Here is a 23,314-nt window from a genome sequence, read left to right on the forward strand (position 1 = left end):
AGGGAACTGGCTCGAGGGAAATGTAGGTATTAGAAGTGGGAAATGAGGCAGAAGTCTAAGATATGGTATGCTGAGGTTTTGCTGTTTCTTTCTTCTTATATAAATAATACCTAGTTATTGTAAACAATCAAACAAAAGAAAACTCAACAAAGAAGAAATTAAAAATCACTAGGAATCCCTATCCCCACCCCAGGTAACCATCAAAACTTTGGTGACCATTCTTTAATAGATCTTGATAGAGATAGGGAAGTATACATGTACACTTATACTCATATATATAAATTTACATCAACAGCATAGCATCTTGTATTAAAAATTATGGAAACTTTGAAGGAAGCTTGCCCAGTTTTGCTTGATCCTTCCAGTCTAACACCAAGTAGGTAATCTTCACAACCAGAGGATAGACTTCATACCTTCTTCCATGCTCTAATCATTTAAATACCTCACCTCCAGTATATATACAGATAGGCCCTTTTTGCCATTAAAAAAAAATGGGATGCTATGTACAAATACTTCCTTACATCTTGCGTTTTCCCTTTTCAGCTTGCTGTGAAGTCTCTCTAGGTTCATGAGGGGAGATCTGACTCTGTCTTTAAAGCCAAGGGCATTGTCTGCATTGTGCAGCCATTTCTCCAAGATGGGCCTTTACTTAATATGCATTTTCCTTTTTTAACCATTATAAACATTGCTGCAATAATAGAGATGTGTTATTTTGCACACATTTCTGAGCTTCTGTGTAATTTTCATCCTGTCGGGTTTACCGTCTACCTGGTATTCATTCCAGCTGCTCTACTAGGCATTGATTGCTTTGGTTTGCTTAGCTATCTACTCTCCCTGGGCTTTTAGGGTTTTTTTTTGTTTTGTTTTTTGTTTTTTTCCTTTCTCAAATGATACATATGTCCAAGTTTTAATCCTCAGCTGAGGACTTACAGACTTCATTTGGGCAATGTATGAATCTTAATTACCTAGATTTTACCCAGTTTTAGAGTTTAGTGTTTGAGCAACAGGAATCCATGAGATGGAATTATGCTACTTTATTTTCACTCAGACCAAGCCACAGTTCCTGCAGCCAAAATGTGATGCAGAACCTGTGTCTGCATGAGTTCCATGCTGCCTCCTGGTGTGAGGCCAGCTGACCTGTCCCTCTCCAGCCTATATTCACTTCCTCTCTAAGAGGTACCCTTGGACATTGGCATGAGTTTTGATGTAGGGAAAAGGAAACACATAGAGCAGTGCTTCTCAAACTATCCATGGTGAGGGACCAGATTTCCCTTTCTTTTTTAACTTTGAAATTGTTGAAATAAAATAAAAATTTCCCATTGTGGCTCTATGGCTTACATACCTGACTAGTATCCATGAGGATGCAAGTTCGATCCCTGGCCTCACTCAGTGGGTTAAGGATCCGGCATTGCTATGAGCTGCAGTGTAGGTCACAGATGCCACTTGGATCCCACATTGCTGTGTCTGTGGCATAGGCCGGCACCTGCAGCTCTGATTCAACCCCTAGCCTGGGAACCTCCATGTGCTACAGGTGCATAAAAACAAAACAAAAAATAAAATAGTTATAGACAACTACTTTAGTCAAAAAATATAAAAATATTAGAAGCGTGAAAGTGCAAAATATAAGCCCTAGCATTTTGTTGTTAGTTTCATCTGATTTAAAATTACTGTGTCAATTGCTATAGAAGTTTTCAAATGCTTACCTTTGATTTCTAGTTCTCTCTCTGTGGAATGGTAAGAGACTGTACTTCGAGTAACCCTGGTATAGAGCATGAAGTGCTGTCCAGGAGATAGGTGGATCAGGGCAGGGGAGGGCAGCGGGACTTGGCTATATCTTGAAGGAGCAGGGAGACAGGGAGTGAAGAAGGAATCTGAAGGTGGTGTGAGGTTTGGAACCTCTAGAGACACCCTTTGGGTACTTCCTGGTGGGGACTCAATCTGGCCCTATGTGCCTCACAAGACATTTCCCCTGCACCCAATACACTCTCTACCCCAGCTCTAGAAAGCAAAGTTTGTGAGAAGTGATGGATTGTTGGACAAGTGAAAATTGTTAGGGAAAGCCAAGAAGATTCCTGAGTGCTCTGGGGTTTCTGACCTCTTCTTGGCATTTACTGTTACCATTCACCTTCTATAAAATAAGAGGAGGTCCCAGCTTACATCAGCCATTAAGTTTATGTGCATATAGGAAATGCGCTGGTGGGACGTTTGAAATTGACTGTGGAATAAAATCACCCTTTTCCTAACTTCTCTTTGATCCTGCCAATAGACATTACCTCAAGTGTTCTCTGTCATTTCTGCCTTTGTAAAAGAGAAGCTTTACCTGAAAAGTACACTCCTATTTTGGCACAGGAGATTCATCAAATGCCAGGTCATGGGGCTTCTCTTACTTGCAGAAATAGTTTTGACCTCTTCTCTGTGCAGCAGAGTGCTCCGTGGAAAGCAGTTTGCTTCTTGTTATAACACTTTGCAGTGCAAAGCCTTCTGTTTGGCGAGACTCCTTACAATCATTTCAGCCTCTGAGAAATCATACAGTTTTGCTGGGAAGCTAGAAACATCATCTATGCAAATGGAGAAGATTAAGGCCATGATATTCCTTCTACAGCATCTGACAGAACTGCCATGTTAAGAGAATTACAGAGGATGGGGAGGCATCTGATGTAATTACCACTTGTGGTTTTAAATGAATAGAATTTGTTTTACAGTAAATCCAAATTTTAAATTTCTTCTCCTTCTTCTCATTTCCTCCTTCTCCTCCTTTTTAATGGCCACAACTGTGGCATGTGGAAGTCCCCAGGTCAGGGATTGAATCCAAGCCACAGCTACGACCTATGCAGCAACACTAGATCATTTAACCCACTGCACCAGGCCAGGGATTGAACCCACGCCTCCACAGCAACCTGAGTTGCTGCAGTCAGGTTCTTAACTCCCTGTACCACAAAGGGAACTCCAAGAACTTTCCTTTTAAGAATATTTTGTTGGCTTGGTAGTCATAACAGTTTTCAAACTGAATTTATTTTCTTCAGCATTTCTGTTAGGAAAATGAGGTTCTGTTTCTCTTAGAAAATTTCTACTCTCAGGAGAGGTGAGTCTTTCATATGTTAGATTTTAAGCATTTCAAGTTACAGGATTTTTTCTTCTTAATTATTTGTAACATTAATTTGAAACCAAATACAGGGGCAGAATCCACTTAGCCACCTTAAATTCTAAAAACCCTAGGCATTGGACATTGGACAACGGGCCACTCAGGGCAGTGATCCCCAAGAGAACAGACACAGATGAGGTGAACCCTTCGACTGACCAGTTTACTGCCTGGAGCCAGTTTCCAGATTGCAACACAGGATAGGTAACCCCTGTAGACACCAGTGGTCTCCCTGAACTTGAGTGGACAGAGCTGTGGATTGGGGGGGTGGGGGCTAAGGAAGCTAGGATTTGCAGGGGAGAGTACTAGAGAGGAAAGAGCTGGGCAGAGAGGCTTAAGAGATCTGCAGGTATTCCCATCAGGTCATCAACTGAGTACTAATCTCATGCTTGTGAGGATACTAACCGAGGACAGAGAAAGAGCCGCCAGAAAGGAGCCCATGGAACACCCCCTGATGTCTACAGACAGGGCCAGGAATGTTCATGTTCTCACCAGCCACAGGGAAAAACCTGATATTACACTGGATGTTGGTGGTAGTACTCAGAAAAGGATTGCCTCAGTAGTAGAGTAACATGAGTCTGGGGATAAAGGCTGCTCTGAAGAATCAAACTATTGTTAGGTAACAAACTGCATCCCATAATAAAGCTCAAGACTCTTTAAAGGAATAAAGGAATATCCAGCACCTAACAAAGTAGACCAATCAAATGTTAGCAAGCATGCAAAAAAGCAGAAAATATCACCTATAATGAGAAAAAAGACAATAATTGGAAAAGAGCCCAAATGATGCAGATGATAGAATTAGTAGGCAAGGATAATAAAACAATTACTATAAGTATATTCCGTATGTCCAAGGAGTAGAGGGAAGCATGAGCATGTTAAGAAGAGACACGGAAAATATGAAACACACAAATTGAACTTCTCAATGTGAAAACTGTTCAGATGGCATTTACATCTGATTAGGCACGCAGAAGAAAAAAATTTCTGGATGTTAAGCAATAGCAATAGAATCTATCAAAAAAGAGTGGAAAGAAAAAAACTTTAAAAAATGAAAAAAAATTTTTTAAAAAGTTAAGCAATGGCAATAGAATCTATCAAAAGATGGAAAGAAAAGAAAAAAGGAGATTAAAAAAAAGAGTATTAGGGAGCTTTTGGACAACTGTAGTTGTTAAATATACATGAATTTGGCGTCCCTTAAGGGGGAGGGGTTAAAAAATATTTGAAGAAACAATGGTTGAAAATTATCCAGACTTAATGAAAATTATAAACACACAAATCCAGGAAGCTTTATGAATCCCAAGCACAAGAAACATTAAGAAAACCACACTAGGGCACATCATAATCAAGTAGCTTAAAATCAATAATAAAGAGAAAAATCTTAAAAGTAGCCAGAGAATAAAGATATTACATGCAGAGAAACTAAGACAAGGATGACAGCAAATTTCTGTTTTGAGGCAAGTCAAGGAAATAAGGGAACAAACAGCATTTTAAAGTACTTGAAGAAAAAGCTGTTAAAGTAGAATACCCTACATGAGGAAAATGCCTTTCAAAAATGAAGGCAAAAATATTCTCAAACATGCAAAAATGGAAAGTGTTCATCACTAGCAGACCTACACTATAAGTAATATTAATATATGTCTTTCAAGCAGGAGGAAAATGATACCAGGTAGAAACATGGATCCATACAAAGGAATAAAGAGGTCCTGCAAATCATAATGTAGATATAATGAATTTTTTTAACTACTTTAAACACTTTGCTTTTGTTTAAAAGGTAATCTAGTGCTTAAGGCAGAAAAAAATATATTGTGGGTTTATGTAGAAGTAAAACATATGACAAGACCACAGAGGCTGGGAGAGGACAAATGGAAGTATAGTATTGTAAGATTTTTATTTTATGCATGAAGTGCTATAGTAGTACTTGAAGCTGAAGTGTAGTAAGTTAAATATGTTTATCATAAACCCAAATGCAACAATGAAAATAACAAAGAATTAGAGCCAAAGTAAAGGTGATAAAATGGAACCATAAAAAATAATCTAAAAAAAGAAAAGTGCCAAATAAAGTATAGATAAGACAAACAGAAAAAAGCTAACAAAATGGTAAATTTAAACTTAATCCTAACAATAATTATATTAAAATTCAATTAAAAGGAAAATATTGTCAGATTGGACAAATAAGACACAACTCTTTGCTATTGACAAGAAATTCGCTTCAGTGTAAAGATATAAGTTAATAGTAAAAGGATAGAAGATATTACATGCTAAGACTAATCAAACAAAAGCTAGAGTGGCTATGTTAATATCAGAAAAAATATATTTTAGAGCAAAGAATATTTTAATTATGAAGATTATTTCATAATGATAAATGAGTCAGTTTATCAAGAAGACATAAAAATCCTAAACATTTATGCACCAAATAAGAGAATTTCAAACTTTATGAAGCAAAATCTGGTAAAACTTCAGGGGGAAATGGACAAATCCTTTGTTATAGTTGAGTATTTTAATACCCCTCAATAATTGATAGAACAAATAGTCAGAAATTCAGTAAATATAAAGACTTGAATAACACTGTCAACCAACTTTAACTGGCATTTTAAAAACCCTTGACCCCCAAAATAGCAGAAGACACATTCTTTTCAAGTGTTCATAGAATATTTACCAGTATAGACCATATTATGAGCCTAATATGGTCTATACTGAATACATTTTAAAGGATGTAAGTCATATGAAGTATTTTCTTTGACACAGTGGGCCTAAATTAGAAACCAACATTAGGAGTTCCCTTCATGGCACAGGAGAAATGAAATCGACCAAGGAACCATGAGGTTGCAGGTTCAATCCCTGGCCTCGCTCAGTGGGTTAAGGATCTGGCATTGCCATGAGCTGTGGTGTAGGTCACAGATGCGGCTCAGATCTGGCATTGCTGTGGCTCTGGCATAGGCTGGCAGCAATAGCTCCAATTAGACCCCTAGCCTGGGAACCTCCATATGCCACAGGTGCAGCCCTAAAAAGACAAAAAAATAAAATAAAATAAAAAGAAACCAATATTAGAAAGATCATGGAAATTTTCCAAACTCTTGGAAACCAAATAACATATATCTATATAAGCCATGGATCATGGAGATAATCAAAATAAAAATTATAAAGCATTTTGAACTAACTGAAAATGAAAATGCAACATAGCAACATTTTGGAGCTGCAGCTAAAGCAATAGATTAAGGGAATTTTATAGTGCTCAACACCCATATTACAATAAAAGGAAGGTCTTAAGATATTTTTGTTTCCTGAGATAGGTTTGTATTGCTAAAACTTCCCTCTTAGAATTGCTATTGCTACATCTCATAGATTTCAGATCACTTCTTTCCATTTTCATTTATCTCCAGGTATTTTTTTCTTTCCTCTTTGATTTCTTCAGTGACTTGTTGGTTTTTTAGTAGTATGCTGTTTAGACTCCAACATGTTTGTGTTTTTTGCAGTTTGTTATAGTTGATTTCTAGTCTCACATTTTTATAGTCAGAAAAGATGCTTGATATGATTTCAACCTTCTTAAATTTATTAAGACTTGTTCGCGGCTTAGCATGTGATCTGTCCTGAAGAATGATCCATGTACATTTGAAAGGAATGTATATTCTGCTGTTTTGGGGTGAAATATTTTATATATATATATCTATTAATTCTATCTGGTCTCGTGTCATTTAAGGCTGGTATTTCCTTATTGGTTTTCTGTCTGGATGATCTGTCCACTGACATAAGTGGGTTGTTAAAGTCTCCTACTATTATTCTATTATTGTCAGTTTCTCACTTTATGTTTGTTAATATTTGCTTAATGTATTTAGGTAGTCTTATATTGGGTGCATATAAGTTTGATTCTTTTGTCATTATGTAATATCCTTCTTTCTCTCTTTTCATAGTCTGTTTTAAAGTCTATTTTGTCTGATATATGCATTGCTATCCCAGCTTTCTTTTTGTTTCCACTTGAATGGAGTACCTTTTCCCATCCCCTCACTTTCAGTCTGTGTATGTCTTTATATCTGAAGTAAGTCTTTTGTAGGCAGCACATATATGGGTCTTACTTTTTTATCCATTCATCTGCTGTATGTCTTCTGATTGGCGCAATTAGTCCATTGGCATGTAAAGTAATTATTGATAGGTATGTACTCATTGCCATTTTATGTTGTTTTTGCAGTTTTTTTGTTCTTTTTTTTTTTTTTTTTTTTTTTGGCTCTCTGGCTTTGTGATTTGATAACTGAAACTTGTATGGAGATACAGAAGACTTCAAATAGCCAAAGCAATGTTGAGAAAGAAAAACAAAGCTGGAAGTTTCACACTTCCTGATTTCAAAATACACTACAAAACTATAGTAGTCAAAATAGTATGGTACTGGCACAAAAAAAAAAGTCACAGAGATCAATGGAACAGACTAGAGGGCACAGAAATAAACTCATGCTTATATATATGATCAATTAATCTATGAAAAAGAAGGCAAGAATATACATTTGTGAAAAGACAGCCTCATCAATAAATGTGTTGGGAAAGCTGGACATCTACATGCAAAAGAATCAAACTACACTATTTTTTCATACCAGATATAAAAATAAACTCAAAATGGATTAAAAACTTAAATGTAAGATCTGAAATCATAAAACTCCTAGAAGAAAACATAGGCAGTATGCTCTTTTGCGTTGGTCTTAGCAATATTTTTTGGGTCTATCTTTTCAGATAAGGGAGACAAAAGCAAAAATAAACAAATGGGACTATATCAAACTATAAAGCTTTTGCACAGTGAAGAAAACTATCAACAAAATGAATGGGTAGCCTACTGAATGGAAGAAGATATCTGTAACTAATATATCTAATAAGGGGTTAATATCCAAAATATACGAAGAACATATAATTCAGCACAGGGAAAACAACCCAATTAAAAATGGGCAGAGAACCTTAATAGACATTTTCCCAAAGACAGATAGATAGTCTACAGGTACATGAAAAATTGTTTAACATAACTAAATATCAGGGAAATACAAATCAAATCCACAATGAAATACCATGTCACACCTGTCAGAATGACTGTTATGAAAAAGACAACAAATAGTAACTGATGTGGTGAGGATGCAGAGAAAAGGGAGCCACTGTGCACTGGTGGTAGGACTGTAAATTGGTGCAGCCATTATGGAAAAAAGTATGGAGGTTCCTCAAAAATTAAAATGAAATTGCCATATGATCTAGCAATTCCATTTCTGGGTAATTACCTGAAGAAAAAAACACTAATTGAAGAGATCCACATACATCAGCATTATTTACAGTAGCCGATAGAAGCCAATAAAAGTGTCCATTAATAGATGAGTGAATAAAGAAGTCGTGATACATATATACAATGGATATTACTCAGCTATTAAAAAAATGAAACCTTGTCATTTTCAACAAAATGGAAGGATCTAGAGGGCATTATGCTAAGTTAAATAAGTCAGAGAAAGCCAGATACTATATGATATCACTTATATGTGGAACTAAAAAAACCAAAATAGACAAAACAAAAATAGACTCATGAATACAGAGTAAACAGGTGGCTGCTGGAGGGGAGAGAGGTAGAGTAATGAAATAGGTGAAAAGAATTAATAGGTACAAATTCCAGTTACAAAATAAGCCACAGGGATGTAATATATAATATTAGAAATATAGTCAATATATTGTAGTAACTTTGTATGGAGATAGATGGTTACTCGACTTATTATGATGATCATTTCAAAATGGATACAAATGTCAAATCCCTATGCAGTACACCTGAAACTGACTTAGAATTGTATGTCAACTGTATTTCAATTTAAAAAGTAAGCTCTGGAGTTCCCATTGTGGATCAGCGGAGACAAATCTGACTAACATCCATAAGGTCGCAGGTTCCATCTCTGGCGTTGTTCAGTGGGTTAAGGAACCGGCATTGCTGTGAGCTGTGGTGTAGGTCACAGACACGGCTCGGATCCCACGTTGCTATGGCTCTGGTGTATGCCAGAGGCTACAGTTCCACTTCTACCCCTAACTGGAAACCTGCATATGCCACGAGTGTGGCCCTAAAAAGACAAAAAAAAAAAAAAAAAAAAAAAGGAGGCTCTGAAATGAATGATCTTGGCTTTCAACCCTAGTGAAATTTAGGAAAAGAAGAGAAAACCTCAAGTAAGCAGAAGAAACAAACATTAAAGGATTGAGTGGAAAGCAAGGGAACAGATAAAAAAAAATAAAAAACAGATAAAAATCAAGAAAGTCAAAATCTGATTCTCTGAGATCAATGAAATTGATGTCTCTAGCCCAGACTGATCAGAATAGAGAAAAGAAGGTATAATTTACCAATATTAGCAGTGAGACAGGTGACATTTTTCTGCAGATAATAAAAAGAATAATAAGGTTATATTATAAACAACTATGCCAGTTCACTTGAATATGAGGTAAAAATGGACAAATTCTTTGAAAGACACGAAGTACTGAAGCTCAGTCAAAAAGAAACTTAAAAATTCTCAATATCTATATCTAAGAAATTGAATTTGTTTTATGTTATTGAAAACATTTCCACAAAGAAAACTCCATGCCCAGATAGCTTTTCTGGAATAATTCTACCAGACACTTAAGGAATAAATAATACCAAGTTTATACATATTCTTGTAGAAAACTAAGGAGCAGGAAATACTTTCCAACTCATTTTATGGGGCCAGAATTACTCTGATAGGAAACCCAGACTGACATACTGGAAGGAAACAACAGACCAGTATCTCTCATGTACCTAGGTTTAGAAATTCTCAAAATTTCTATTTAGAAATAGGATCCAATAATATAAATAAGTGTGAGTTTCCCAGGAATACAAGGGTTCTTCCACATTTGAAAATCAGTCAACCTAATTTACCATATTAACAGAATAATAATGAAAAAACTGTAGGATTATTCCATAGGTCCGATGAAATCTGATGCCCATTCCTGCTAAGAATGCTCAACAAACCAGTAATGGAAGGAAACTTCTTTAACCTGATCAGGGATATTTAGGAAAAACCTACAGCTAATGTTAAACTTGTTATCAGGAATAAGGCAAATATATCCACTCATATGAATTCTATTCATTGTTTTACTGGAAGTTCTAGTCAGTGCCATAAAGCAAGAAAAGAGATAAAAGACACTCAGATTATGAAGGTAGAAGTAAAACTTTATTTGAAAAGGTGATAGACTGTGTAGAAACAGTCTATAAGAAAGTGAGCTTAACAAAGTTTTGGGAATAGGGCAATATATGAAAGTAATTTTATTTCTGTATGGTAGCAGTGAACAATTAGTAATTGAAATTTTAAAAATCAACACATTTAAAATAGCATCAAAAATTATGAAACCTTAGGATAAATTTGACAAAAGATGTGAGACCATGTACTGATAACTGCAAAACATTGCTGAGAGAAATTAAAGATACCCTAAATAAATGGAGAGATAAGCTACGTTAATAGCTTAGAAGATTCAGTATGTTAAGATGTCAGTCCTCCCCATAAATAATCTACAAATTCACCTTGATCCCCATAAAAATCTCAGCAGTAATGAATTAGATATAAGGCTTTTGGTCTAGAATAGGGCTAAACACTCTAGCAGTTACCATGGGGTCTGATCCTTACCAGGCTTGAGTAGGAGAAGTTGCATGTTCCTTTCTGTGGGGACAGCTGGCGGGAGCCCAGCACCATTCAAACTCCCCCTTCAGCAAATCCTCTTCACCACACATAGGAAAGATGTCAGGGTGACAAGGATTACTGTGCTATATAGTCTTTGATGTGGCTCCTGAACTCAGAGACAATGGAAAGTATTTCACTTAGCACATGCTGTTAACAATATTTGTTAAAGTGTTTTAGAAACGTCAAGGTGTAGCAATGTATCCAAATGAAAAATAGTGGGACCAGCCTCTTGTCACCTGGGGGCTAGGTACGTCCTCCTTTGGGTTGAACTAAAGGCTGCTGAATCTAGGGGGAAAAATGGGATCAATTTGCAAATCATCTTTTAAAATACTTAAAATTAGGAATGAAGTCAATTTATCTAAACAGTTTTAAGACTTTACAAACTTTTCATTACAAAGTTTTCATATGGATGAAACTTTTCATTAAATGAAATGGTTAGAACCAGGTGATCCTATTTTACAGTAAGAAAATTACTGAGGCACCAACTCAAGCCCTAGTTCATTCTGAGTTTATGAGGAGAGTTCCCATGACGTGTGGGTGGAGAAGGTCAAAAGCGCTGAAGAGGCCAAATGGGTCCTTTCCTGTTGATGGAGAACAGGGGCGCAAAGCACTGTGGCTATCAGCATGCCAGGCGCGTATAACAGAAGTCTGTTCTCCTGGTGCTGGGTTAGGAGGTGGTGTTAAAGGGGATGGTTGTAGACAGAGATTTCTTTTCTCAAAACAGACGGCAAATAAAACCCCACATACACCTTCTAAAAGCCAGAACATTTTTTCCTTTGGTTAGAATTCTAAGATTTTTGTTAAACACTTTATCTCTTTTGATTTATTTGCTTTCAGTTGAGGCAAGCTTTTGTCTTCGTCCTTTAACTGTTAGGCTGTGGCCAATGTTGGGAACTTGCCCATCTGCAAGGCTGATGACATTCTGGGTGCCCATGTGCCACCCAGAATGTCATCAGGTGGCTGGTGAAAGGAGCACATATCTCTTCCCACGCGATAACGAGGAGAGGAAATTGTGTCCTTGATTTTATTTTACTTTCTTTGGTATGTGTGTGGTGGTGTGCCAAGATCTTGCCTTTTTAAGGAAAAGTAAGTTAATTTGGTTTTAAAATGGAATCTTATGTTTTTATTTTTGGAGACTGGGAGGGGGGAGGTGTTAATTCTCACTCCCTGTGTGTCTGGGCAGTGAACATTCTGGGGTGAGGGCTTTGTCTCCTGTCCTTCCCAGGGTCTTCCACTTAGCAGTTACTCTGTCCATTGATGAGCAAGAGGGTGTGTGTGAGTGGCCAAACTGCAGGCATAGCCATGCTGACTGTAGAGAAGTCAGGCAGCAAAATAGGTATTCTGTAGCCCAGTTCTTCCCCAGGATGGTTTGATGTAGATTAATATTTTTGTATATAAAATCTTCCCCTGTATATCAAATTGATATAGCTACACCTTTACAAAATTGCAGTGACTCCTGTCCCTAAACCCTTTATCAGTGCTGGATCTTGAGTCCTGAATGGAGTGATGCTGCTGCCACAGCCTGTGGAAGGTCCAGGGCTCACCCTTGGCTGGTTGATGACCCAATGGCCAACCCAGGTTATCTTGGGGGAGCCTTGGTCAGATACAGGGAGGTACTGAGGAGCTTTCATGTTATTGCAATTTTGGTTCTAAAGACTTAGCTTATTATTTTTTAAATTAATAGCTTTATTATAATATAGTTCATATATTATATAATTCACCCATTTAAAGTATATAATTCACTGGGTTTTAGTATATTCATAGACTAAACAGCCATCATCCAAAGCAACTTTAGAATATTTTTCATCACCCCAAAAGAAACCCTGTACTCCTTATCTGTCACTCCCCAGCCTCTGACCCAACCACACACCAAGGCAATCGCTAATTTACTTTGTCTCTATAGATTTGCCTATTCTGGACAGTTCATATAAATGGAATCATACAAAATGTAGTCCTTTGTGACTGACTTCTTTCACTTAGCATAATGTTTTCAAGATTCATCCAGGTTGTAGCATGTATCTTCATTCCTTTTTATGGCTCAATAATATTCCATGTATGCATATACCACATTTTATCCATTCATCAATCAGTGAACATTTGGTTTATTTCTACTCTTAGGCTATTATGAAAAATGTTGCTATGAACATTTGTATACTAGCCAAGTACTTTTTTTTTTTCTTTTCAGCTATACCTGCAGCATGCAGAAGTTCCTGGGCCAGGTGTTAAACCCACACCATAGCAGTGACCTGAGCCACACCAATGGCAATGCCAGATCTTTAACCTGCTGCACCACCAGGGAACTCCCTAGCAGAATATTTTTATAGTCTCAATTCTTGTCACTTTAGAGTGACATATATACAGGCACACATTTTTTACTCCTTTTAGAATCCAGAGACATTAAGATTGCTTTATGGCAGGAGAAATACATAGAGCACATGTCATGTAGCAGAGTAGACTAATGGTTAGTTAAAAGAAAGCACTTGTGTTACATCCAGGGTCAATTTTAATGAAAATAATCTTACAATAATTTTCTCTATACTTTGATTTGGTTAATAATTTTATGTGTATACACCTAAAATGTACATGAATATGCATACTTATCTTTTCAATTATAAAGGTACGACTAAAGATTTGAAGCTATATAAATTCAGTCCAGTTCTTCCATGTATGAGTGTTTACTCCATGCCAGTCATCACAATAGGTGATGGGGGCATAATAGCAAACAAATGGACAGGGTCTGTGCCCCACAGTATTTATGTTCAGTCTCACCAAGGGTCAGGGTGTGTGTATGAGGACATCCAGCATGTGGGACAATGTGGTGCCCTCTGCTGGGGATACGCAGGGCACCTTTGGGGCTTCAGGGGAGAGCCCAAACCAGAGGGGGGTCTGGGAAGCCTCCACCAGGAAGTTCATAACCAGGCTGAAATCTGGAGGAGGGATGGATGTAGATAAGCAAGAGAAGGGAATGTGGAAGAGGGGAGGAGGAGCAGCGGAGGCGGGGAGGGAAAGGAGGGAGTTCTTCAGCAGAAAGTTCAGCATGGTCAGGGCATCACTTGCTCAAAGAACTGAAGGTGGAGTTCAAGGTGAAGTGTGCTGGGAACTGAGGGTGAAAAAAGCAGAGAGAGCCTGGGTACCTTGATAAGTGTGCCAGGTGGAATGGATTCTACCCCCAAAGAGCTGGGAAGTCATTGCAGGGAGCCATGTGATCTGTGCTTGGCATTTGGGGACTCAAGGGCATGCTGGGTGGAGGGGGGCCAGTGAGAAGCCAGGTCATCTGGTGTGGGGGACAAGGTGAGCAGGTAGGTTGGAGCAGCAGCTTCTGGGTTAAATATGTATATTTTAAATCTGAATTGTCTGATGTCATGGAGGAACATACCCCCAGGGATGTGGCAAAGCACTGCACTGGCATAGTTGTGGCTTACTATGTCCCTTGCTTTAATTGAACTCTGTTGAACTGAGTTGCTTTAATTGGACTGAAAATGCCAATAAAAGTAGAGAACAAAAATTGACAAAACAAATTCTGTGGATGATGGAGTGCCAGCCATTCTTCATTCTCATTACAGTCAAAAGCTCCCTGCTGATTTCACATATTTGCTATTTATTCTTTGAAATCGAAAGCCTGGAAGAGAAGCTGATTACATCCCTGATGCCAGGAATCGAGGAGTCGGGTTGGCAGGGGAGGGAGTGGTAGCAGCAAGGAGATCTGCCTGAGCTGTCATTTGGCAGCCTTTAGGAGGCCACAGTATCTCAGTTCCTAGAGTCAGAGGGGCGTTAAATGCAAGGCCAGGCAGGACAAGGGAAGGAAGCTGTCTCCTGGCATGGCTGTGGGGTCCTGGGGAGATGGACCTTTAAGCTTGGCTTCGGGAGGAGCTGAGTCTGGAGGAGCTGGGCGACTGGGCGGGAGTCAGAGAGCGGGAAATGGTGGATATAAACGAGGTCTGTCTGATTCCAAATCGATGGTCTTCCTGCTCAAGCAAGGTGCCACCTGGCCTGGGCAGAGGTGGCAGGGACCCTGCAGTGGATGTCTGTACGTGGTGCTCATGGAGCCAGGAGGCTATGCAGCAGTGGTGAGCCTCCCCTTAGATGAGGGACCTCCTAGGGACTAAGAATTGAATTCATCTCACTTTATGACCATGGGTATTTGTTGCTGCAGCTGAGATACACCATGTAATGGTCTAAGGCAACTTGGTATATTTCCTGCTGTGACAAGACCACAGGTCTGGGCCAGGCTCGTCTGAGAGGCCGCTGAGTCTGCCTGCATTCAGCCAGGCTTTCCCTTCCAGCTCAGTGACAGGGCTGGCTCTTGTGGGGAAAGGACACCATACACAGGAGAAGCCACGCTTTGAAGGTTTCACCACACTTGTAGACATCTGAACAACCCAGGTCCACTTGGCCTCCCTTCTGGGAGGAGGTTTGCATGCCTGATGGCTGAGCACACGCTTTACTGTTCCTTTTTCTCAGAGCAGTGACTCCGGGCTTTTATTTTTACCCAGGTATGTATCCTTCAGCTGCAGCCCAAGAGGCTGAGAGCAGCCGGAAGCTGACTCATCTGCTGAATGCCGTGACTGATGCCCTGGTCTGGGTGATCGCCAGGAGTGGTATCTCCTCCCAGCAGCAGTCTGTCCGCCTGGCCAACCTCCTCATGCTCCTTTCTCATGTCAGACATGCCAGGTACGTTCCTGGCATGGGGGCCTGCATGCCGGGGGCGGGGGGGGTGTGCTTTGGGGAACGGATTGTGCAAGTTTGAGATGTGTAAGGTACCATTGCCATCTTTAAAGGAAAATGAAAGGGAATGGGTGTGTCATCAGTGCACTTCAGCACATCAGCCACAGTGAGCACTGAATGTGACATGGTCCATCGAGGCTGTTTGTGGTGTCCTAAGGTGGCTCATTTGTTTTTGTCACTGGGGCTTTTAGCTTGTCCCTGGAGTTCTGAAAGGGGCAGTTCGTTCCTCCCCTAAAACGAACTGCCTCCTCCTCCTGTGCTACTCAGGGTTCTTTTCTTGAAGAGGTTAAACCCAGCTCATCCAGTTCAACTCCAGAGGCTGGTGTTTGGGGGAGGGGCACAAAGGCTTCCTAAGAGTTGTTCCTTTTCTTGCGATAGCGTCAGGGTGTTAAGAATGAGTCAGTGAGCCCAGGAGGTTTGCAGAGGCAGGGGTGGATAGAGTGTATCAGGGAATGTAAGTTAATGCACTGATGGAGAGCATGGTTTCCAATGATGGCTTCATTCCCGTCCCATGATGCTGGGAGCCAGCTGTCACCCTGGGGCTAGAAGAGGGAAGTGGGGATGGAAGGGAAGTGATCCTCTGAGGAGGAAGGTCCCCTGGAGCTATAAGGAGGGACAATACACACCTCAAGAATTTTAACCAAGGGGAGGGGGGAATGAAAACAACTCTGCTTCTGTTTTCCCTTAAAGATTATTTGGCACATGACCATTTGCAGAACAGAAGCAGTTCATTCTCATTACTTGTGGATTCCCTATTTAAGAGTTTTCCTGCTTTTTGCTGAATTTTATTCGCAACCCCCAAATCAGTACTCATGGTGCTTTTGAGTCATTGAAGGACATGCCCAGAGTGGCAAAAAATTTGAGTTGCCCATACATATGTTCCTAGTAGGGGTCAAACAAGGTGCTGCTCTGCCTTTTCATTTCTGCTCTTATGCTATAAACAGAGATGTGTTATTCGGTCTGTTTGGTGCCCTGTCTTGGCATTTTTGTGCTTTGTTCGACGTTTCATTGTTGACATTTCACCCCCAAGCAGAGTGCTGGGGTGCTGTCTACAGTACCTAAATGGAGGCTATGGTGTGTCTCCATGAAAAAATACACGTTAGATACGCCTTGTTCAGGCTTGAGTTTTAGTGCTATAGGCTGTGAGTTAAATGTTAGTGAATCAAGGAGTTCCCTTGCAGTGCAGTGAGGTTAAGGATCTGACACTGTCACTGCAGTGGCTCAGGCTGCTGCCATGGCATAGGTTCCATCCCTGGCCTGAGAACTTACGCATGCTGCAGGAGTGCCCCCAAACCCCACCAATATATGTTAAATGAGGTGTCTTTAAACAATAGCACAGATAAAACAAGGTTATGTATTAATGGGTTGATGATGAGACCAGGAACTCTCAGAACCTAACCCTAAATTTCTCCCCAGCAGCAGTGATTCGGTGTTTGCTCATTCAGTATTTATGAAGACTGTGTAGACATAACTACGGTGAACAGCAAGACCCCATTGCAGCAGGGGTGACACTGGGTGCCGTCAAGCTGTTGTGGGTGGGTGGTGGGACACCAAGGTCCACAGGACATTGTCCTTGCCCTTATGTGTAGATCACTGGAGCAGCCAGATGGGGGAGGACATGCAGGGCGGGATGAGGACTGGCTTTGTGGGGGAGGGTTGGGGAGATGTCACACTTCCTGTAGCTGCTTCAGGAAGGACTCTCAGCACCTTTTTGTCCCCCTAGTAACAAGGGCATGGAACACTTGCTCAACATGAAGTGCAAAAATGTGGTCCCCGTCTACGACCTGCTGCTGGAGATGCTGAATGCCCACACTCTTCGTGGCAACAAGTCCTTGGTCACGGGGTCTGAGCGCAGCCGGATGGAGGAGAGTGAGAGCAAAGAGGGCCCCCAGAAACCCCAGGTTCAGTGACGCCCAGCCTCAGACACTGGGCGTCAGGCTGCAGAGAGGGCCCAGGCTGAAATGTGAACTCCAGCGTGAATCGTGAGCCCCATAAGCAGTGGGTGGACTTCATAGACTTTCTGCTGTGTGGTCCTCCTGTGGCTGTGGCAGGTTCAGCCAAGACCACCGGGAGTCAGGGTGAGAGTCAGTGATCCTTGCCACCAGGGCCACGTTTGAGTGCAGAGCTTATTTCTTGCTTGGCCTCTTGGGGTCTCATTGTGGTCCCTCTCTTACTTCCCATCTCCCTTCTACCCTTTGGAAAACATCTTACAGGTTTTGGAAGGAAAGGTGGAAATGTGACTCGGAAGGGTTGTCAAGTAGAAGGGGAAAGGATGTGGCACATGCACGGGAAGGGACCAGCCTTTATCATGTGACTCAGCCTGCCCTTACAATTGTCCTTTGTATGCTGCCTCCTGGACCACTTGATTGTAGGACTGAAAACCACGTCGACGACAATCAACTAACTGGTTCCACAGACCTACCTCACAGGCCTGAGGATGGATGTCCCGTGTTGCTGTGACTTTGTCCAGGGCCAGAGGGAATGTGACCTAGGGAGCCAGTGGTCAAGCTGAGATGTGGGCCACATTCTCCCCCTAGACCCTGGGACCATGCTGCTGTCTTCATGAAGGTTCAGCCATCTTGATTTGCATTCAGAGCCTGTGAATTATTTGGGGGGGGCGGTGTGTGATCAAATTCATAGAGGAGTGTGGAGATCCCAATACCCCTGCCCTGGAACTCTCCTTTCTCCGAAATCTCCTGTCCCAAGGAGCCCAGCACGTGTGCTGATGAAAGGACCAACATTTGTAGGAATGGGGTTTCTCCTGTGGGTGTGGGTCACAGCCATGATGCTTCCCTAGGGCAGCTACAGCTGCCATATCAGCCATCTGGGGGGGACAGGGACACTTCAGGCTGTGTGTGTGGAATGCTCTCCTCTAGAGGAATGAGCAGTCACACACATCAGCATGCCAGGTTCAGGGCCAAGCTGCATATGATGGATAAGCAACACACCTGACCAAGAATGTGCACTCTGTTTAAAAAAGAGAAATATTTAGGGGTCATTATTTATAGCAAGAAAGAATGCTTTTATACCCTAGGGCTCTTTTAAAATATTTTCGAATCAAAACATTTATATGGTGGGCTAGGTGAAATAAAAACTTTAATGAAGTATCAGTTCTTATTCCAAATGGAACATAAATAGGACAGGATGACAAAGCACCTCTGAAATTACAATTTTAACTCAACTTTTTAAAAACTGAAATTTTCATACAAATCTTCAGGAATATAGTGAATGCATAAAATGAATTGCATCTGTACTTTGGAGGAGATCAGTTAAATAATCATGTGATTTTTGCAACATTTAAAAAAATTGCCTTGTGATAGATTAAACACATTTTCTTTTTGAAAACAGTAAATAAAGAATATGCTAGCCACACAGTAAACCTAAGTCTTTAGGAAGATTATATTCAATAATATGAGGTTGGTATCTGCTAGTGTGATCTTGAATAATTCTTTATTTTGATACTGATGCAGTTTTACTAAACTTGAGCCAAATTAAAAAAAAAAAAAGTCAAGCAAAGCTGTATCAGAAACACTTGGCCATGTACATGGAGACACATAATTGTCTGTATTCTGAGGTAATTTGAAATTATTCTTAGTGACTCAATGTTGCAGCCTCAGTGAGAGTCAGTACTAGCAGTTACACTTAATTTTATAGGAACCAGGGAACTGGTGTTTTTAAGAAGATCAATTTTATTTCTCTCTGGACAGTTTAGAATCCCACACAACAAACAAGGTGATGGAAGCTAGAGAGTGGGTGGTAGGAGGCAGAGAAGGCAGCTGTGAATTATTATTTGCTGATGAAATTCTCTTAATTGTATTTATAAGAAAGGCTACCAGGCTCAAAAGAAAAAAAACAAAAAACAAAAAAACCCCAGAATGGAAACCATGCCCTCAGCCCATTAGCCTGTAGTAAAGTTTTTCAGGTTGGATTTTAATGCCATGGTAGGCATCACACTGGTCTCAGGTGTCCCAGCACCTGTCTGCCAAATCTCATGTGCTCCTGCTGCGGGCACACACCTATGAAAACTCAGTGCCCACTACCGTCTTCCAGACGTCCTGCATGCTACCCAAGGCTGCTTGTTTCACTGCATTTGCACTTAGCCAGGAAGGCAGATGCAACACTTTGGGTCACTTCTCCTTGGCCATGATCTCACCTGGGTGTGCCGGGGATCCAGGTCAGTCCAACCTGACAGGCTGTCTGGGTGCAAGGCTGTCTCTTAGATGGGGTCTGGGACAGGTCAGCAGTTGAGATAACAGTCTACAGTTTAAAGGTGTTCTTTTTTATTTGTACTGTTCTAGGGCCCTGTCCCCCTTTCAGATGAAGTGTTTTGAATCTCTGTTCTCATCTGCTCCCAACATATCCTCTGAGGATGAGACCAGTGGGCAAAGTCAGGCTCCCATTTTTATGGATTTTGAGTAAACCTTCCATGTCCATTTTAAAGATCAGTCATTTCTCTTTAATAGTGCTTTCATTTAAATTATTATCTTTTTTAGATACCTGCCTATGTAAATGGCCCATGGGCAACTTAAAATTCTTCCATAGCTAAGCACAAATTACAGTGTTTTCAAATTTTTAGAAGGGATTAACTAGGGGAAAAAGGACCTGATAACTAAATAAGAGCTAAATTGAGTGTCAGAGAAAAAAAATCCACCAGACTATATCTGGTATATCATGGAAAAGTGATCCTCAGTTTTGCCTTAGATTTTTATGGCAAGATTCATTTTCTTCATTTTGGTTTTTACAGTGATCATTTGAGAGATTTGTTTGTGGGAGATGAGTGGGTATGAGCTAAATTCCAAAACATGAGTGTCTAATAGGGGAATCATATAGACAAATTTTGAAATATAATTAACATGGAATATTCTTCATACAGAAAACATTAGAACAGTGTCCAGCAGGTTCCTGGCAACCCCTGAACAGGACCCGCAGTGAGTTTTCACCCCTTCCAGCTACAGCACCCCCAGCCCTCATCACATCCTCTCTGGCTCAGGCCTATCATATGCTCACCATCCACTGGGACTCACTACAAACACTTCAAAAACTTTGGTGGGAACAGCTTACTAACATTTCTGGAAGTTCTTAAGCTTGTATCAAAACAATGCAAAATCCATAGAGCTCTTGGGTGAGACAGTCCTTTATCTGGATTACCTCTCCTGCTTACTCAGTAGGAAGGGTATTTTTTATTTCAGTTATAAAAAAATCAGTTCCTGGAGTTCCCTTGTGGCACAGTGGATTAAAGATCCAACATTGTCACTATAGCAGCTCAGGTCGCTGCTGGGGCAAGGGTTCAATCCCTGGCCCAGGAAATTTCACATGCTGTGGGCAGGGCCAAAAAAAAAAATCCGTTCCCAGTTCTTGGCAGAGCAACATTATATATTCATATATTTAATTTGAAGCAATTCCGAAATGCTCTAGATGTGCAAACAGAGTTTGGGTGTTATTTAAATCTTAAATTTGCATATATTGACACCTTTTCAAATTCAAAGGTGAACCCTCCATTTCTAGGTCTATTTCAAAACAAAAGCATTTTTAATAAGATTTGACACATTTAAGCTGCTAAAACTCTTAAAAGGACACAATAAAGGTTTTATGAAGGAAATGATAAAAAATACATTGTTTAATACCTAAAAATAACATTTGTGGAACACTTACTGTGTGCCAGACACAGTGCTCAGTGCCTCATACTTTCACCTTTAATTCTCATGCTAATTGCCATTATTCCAGTTTTCTGGCTGTGGACACTAACACGTCTAGGCAACCTTACTCAAGGTCACACAGGCAGTAAGTGACAGAGCTGAACACAGGCAGTTGAAGTTTCAGTGCTGAGAGTCATCATACAATTTAAAAAAACACTAAAGAAAAAATATCTCTAAATTGCAGTGACCATTCATCAAATGCAATCTGATGTGCATGGCTACTCTGGTTTAAGTGGGGCCTGCTCCTGGCACCCTTGTCCTCAATTTCCAGAACGCCCCTGAAGGCAAGAAAATCAGTCTCATCCCTGATACATGTGCAAGTTAAAGCTCAGAGCTTGTGAAACTAAGAGCAAAGCTTGTCCAGAATTCAGGTCTTGGCCCACCTGGCCAGCACTCTCCTGTGGCAGGACTTACTTCCGTAGGAGTCACTGTTTGAGCCAACCATTGGTGCATAGAGGAGAGGCTGTTACCTAACGGCTGCCTTCTCCTGCACCATCTGCCTGCTCAGCTTAGATGGGGTTGGTCCACATGCCATGACAGGTGGAAAAAAATTAGATAAATTTTATCATTCCCACCCTCCTGTCCTGGGTTCACAAGCTCAGGGTGGTACTGAGGTCACCTCCTGTCACTGCTTTCCCCAGGTGTGTTGCCATGAAATCGATTCACTGGAGACTTACCCGTGTAAAAATCTCACACCTTTTAGACACTGAGGCTTCCCTGTGGAGTCTGGTTTCCTGCTGTGCACAGTGCACAACACCTGCATTTGTTCCTTATAGCTCTCAACGTTGCTGGAATGTTGGCTCCAGTGGCAGCTTGACGATGTGCATTCTCTGTGATATTATCTTTACAATTTTTTGTTGTGCTGGAATCAAGGGTCCTTTTTTCTTTCTTTTTTTTTTTTTTGAATTTCAAGGATCCTAGTCACCTGTGGGGCCAATGTTATGTGATAGTGGGCTTCCTGTGTGGAAAGGACAAAGGTCTGGTGATGCTAGCCCAAAATGATTCCTGTCAGTGAATGGTCTGTGCTGCTGCATTTCCCCTTCTGTACTGAGTGTCTGAGTACCATGACTTTGGTCTTGAAACTTTGTTCTTCAGGGGTTCTGTGTACTTCAGAGCCCATTGGCTGGCTATCACTTGTCGTTTTTTTTGTTGTTGTTTTTTTCAGATAATGCTTTGTACCATTAAGCAGGCTTTTAAATTTGGGCCTTTAGACAAATGAATGTTTGCCGTTGTGTGAAAGCAGATTTTGAAATCTGCTTCCCATTCCTCCAGGTACAACTTTTTCTTTGCTGTGTGCCTTTAATGTCTATGGAACCATTGCAGAAAGAAGTTCAATGTGACATCAGCTAAATAAAGTGTTTTTTTCATAATTTTGGTTTTAAAAATGTCTTTTTGGGAGTATAAGAACTTTCAGTGATTAAGCTAAGTAGTCAGTGTTCCCATTCTATTCTGAATTCTATTTTAGGTTTGCAGAACCCTTTCAGAATTTGATGGAAACCACAGACACTCTTCCTGGAAGAAGGTACATAAAATGTTTATATACAATTTCAGGAGTTAAGAATCTGACAAACTGCTGAAGATTTTTTTAAACCACAGCAATGCAATCTTTAGTCAGCTAACCTCACATGTGATTTATGACTGAAGGCACTGTGTGCTCAAGTGAAGTGTAGCTACACATATGGAGTGTGGAGTGGTGTGGAGTACATCCATTTCTGGGGTAGATTTCCTGTAATTAGCTCATTTGAGTCAACTAGAATTACAGTCTGCTAGGGATGGAGAGAAAAGTCATTCATACCGAAGTTAATTTAATGCCAAGAGTCATTTGAAAATTTCTCTTGCATGTGGTGAATGCAAAATGCAAAACCTCTTGAAGGTGTAAAATAGACTATCTCAAAACAAGATCAGGGGAAGACACTGAGCTTTGAAGGAAGGAATTTCAGGAGTAGAAAAGCCTGGAGTCCAGCCTCAAAGGCCTTCACCCTGAGAAATCATGTGCATCATTAGACTTGAAAATGCAAACAAGGAGTACCCATCATGGCTCAGAGGTAATGAGCTCGACTAGTATCCATGAG

The 23,314-nt window shown here is 40.4% G+C and overlaps 1 protein-coding gene across 5 annotated transcripts in view; it reads left to right on the top strand.

The window, feature by feature from the left end:
• Nucleotides 1-22,612, top strand: part of ESR2 (estrogen receptor 2) — a 187,888-nt gene extending 165,276 nt beyond the window's left edge. For 2 of the 5 annotated variants that reach the window (XR_014836302.1, XR_014836300.1), the window contains 2 exons: nucleotides 15,315-15,492; nucleotides 17,270-18,925. Coding sequence is in view for 3 of the 5 variants with exons in the window: in XM_021081294.2 (XP_020936953.2) it covers nucleotides 15,315-15,492; nucleotides 17,270-17,456 (365 nt within the window). In the remaining 2 variants the exon portion in view is untranslated. 5 annotated transcript variants of the gene reach the window in all.
• Nucleotides 22,613-23,314: the final 702 nt, after the last annotated feature.

Source organism: Sus scrofa, chromosome 1 (assembly GCF_054392235.1).
Source record: "Sus scrofa isolate SSC_HxYL_T2T_F1_AM1 chromosome 1, Sscrofa_HxYL_maternal_Yorkshire_Landrace_v2.0, whole genome shotgun sequence".
In the NCBI taxonomy this organism is placed as follows: Eukaryota; Metazoa; Chordata; class Mammalia; order Artiodactyla; family Suidae; genus Sus; species Sus scrofa.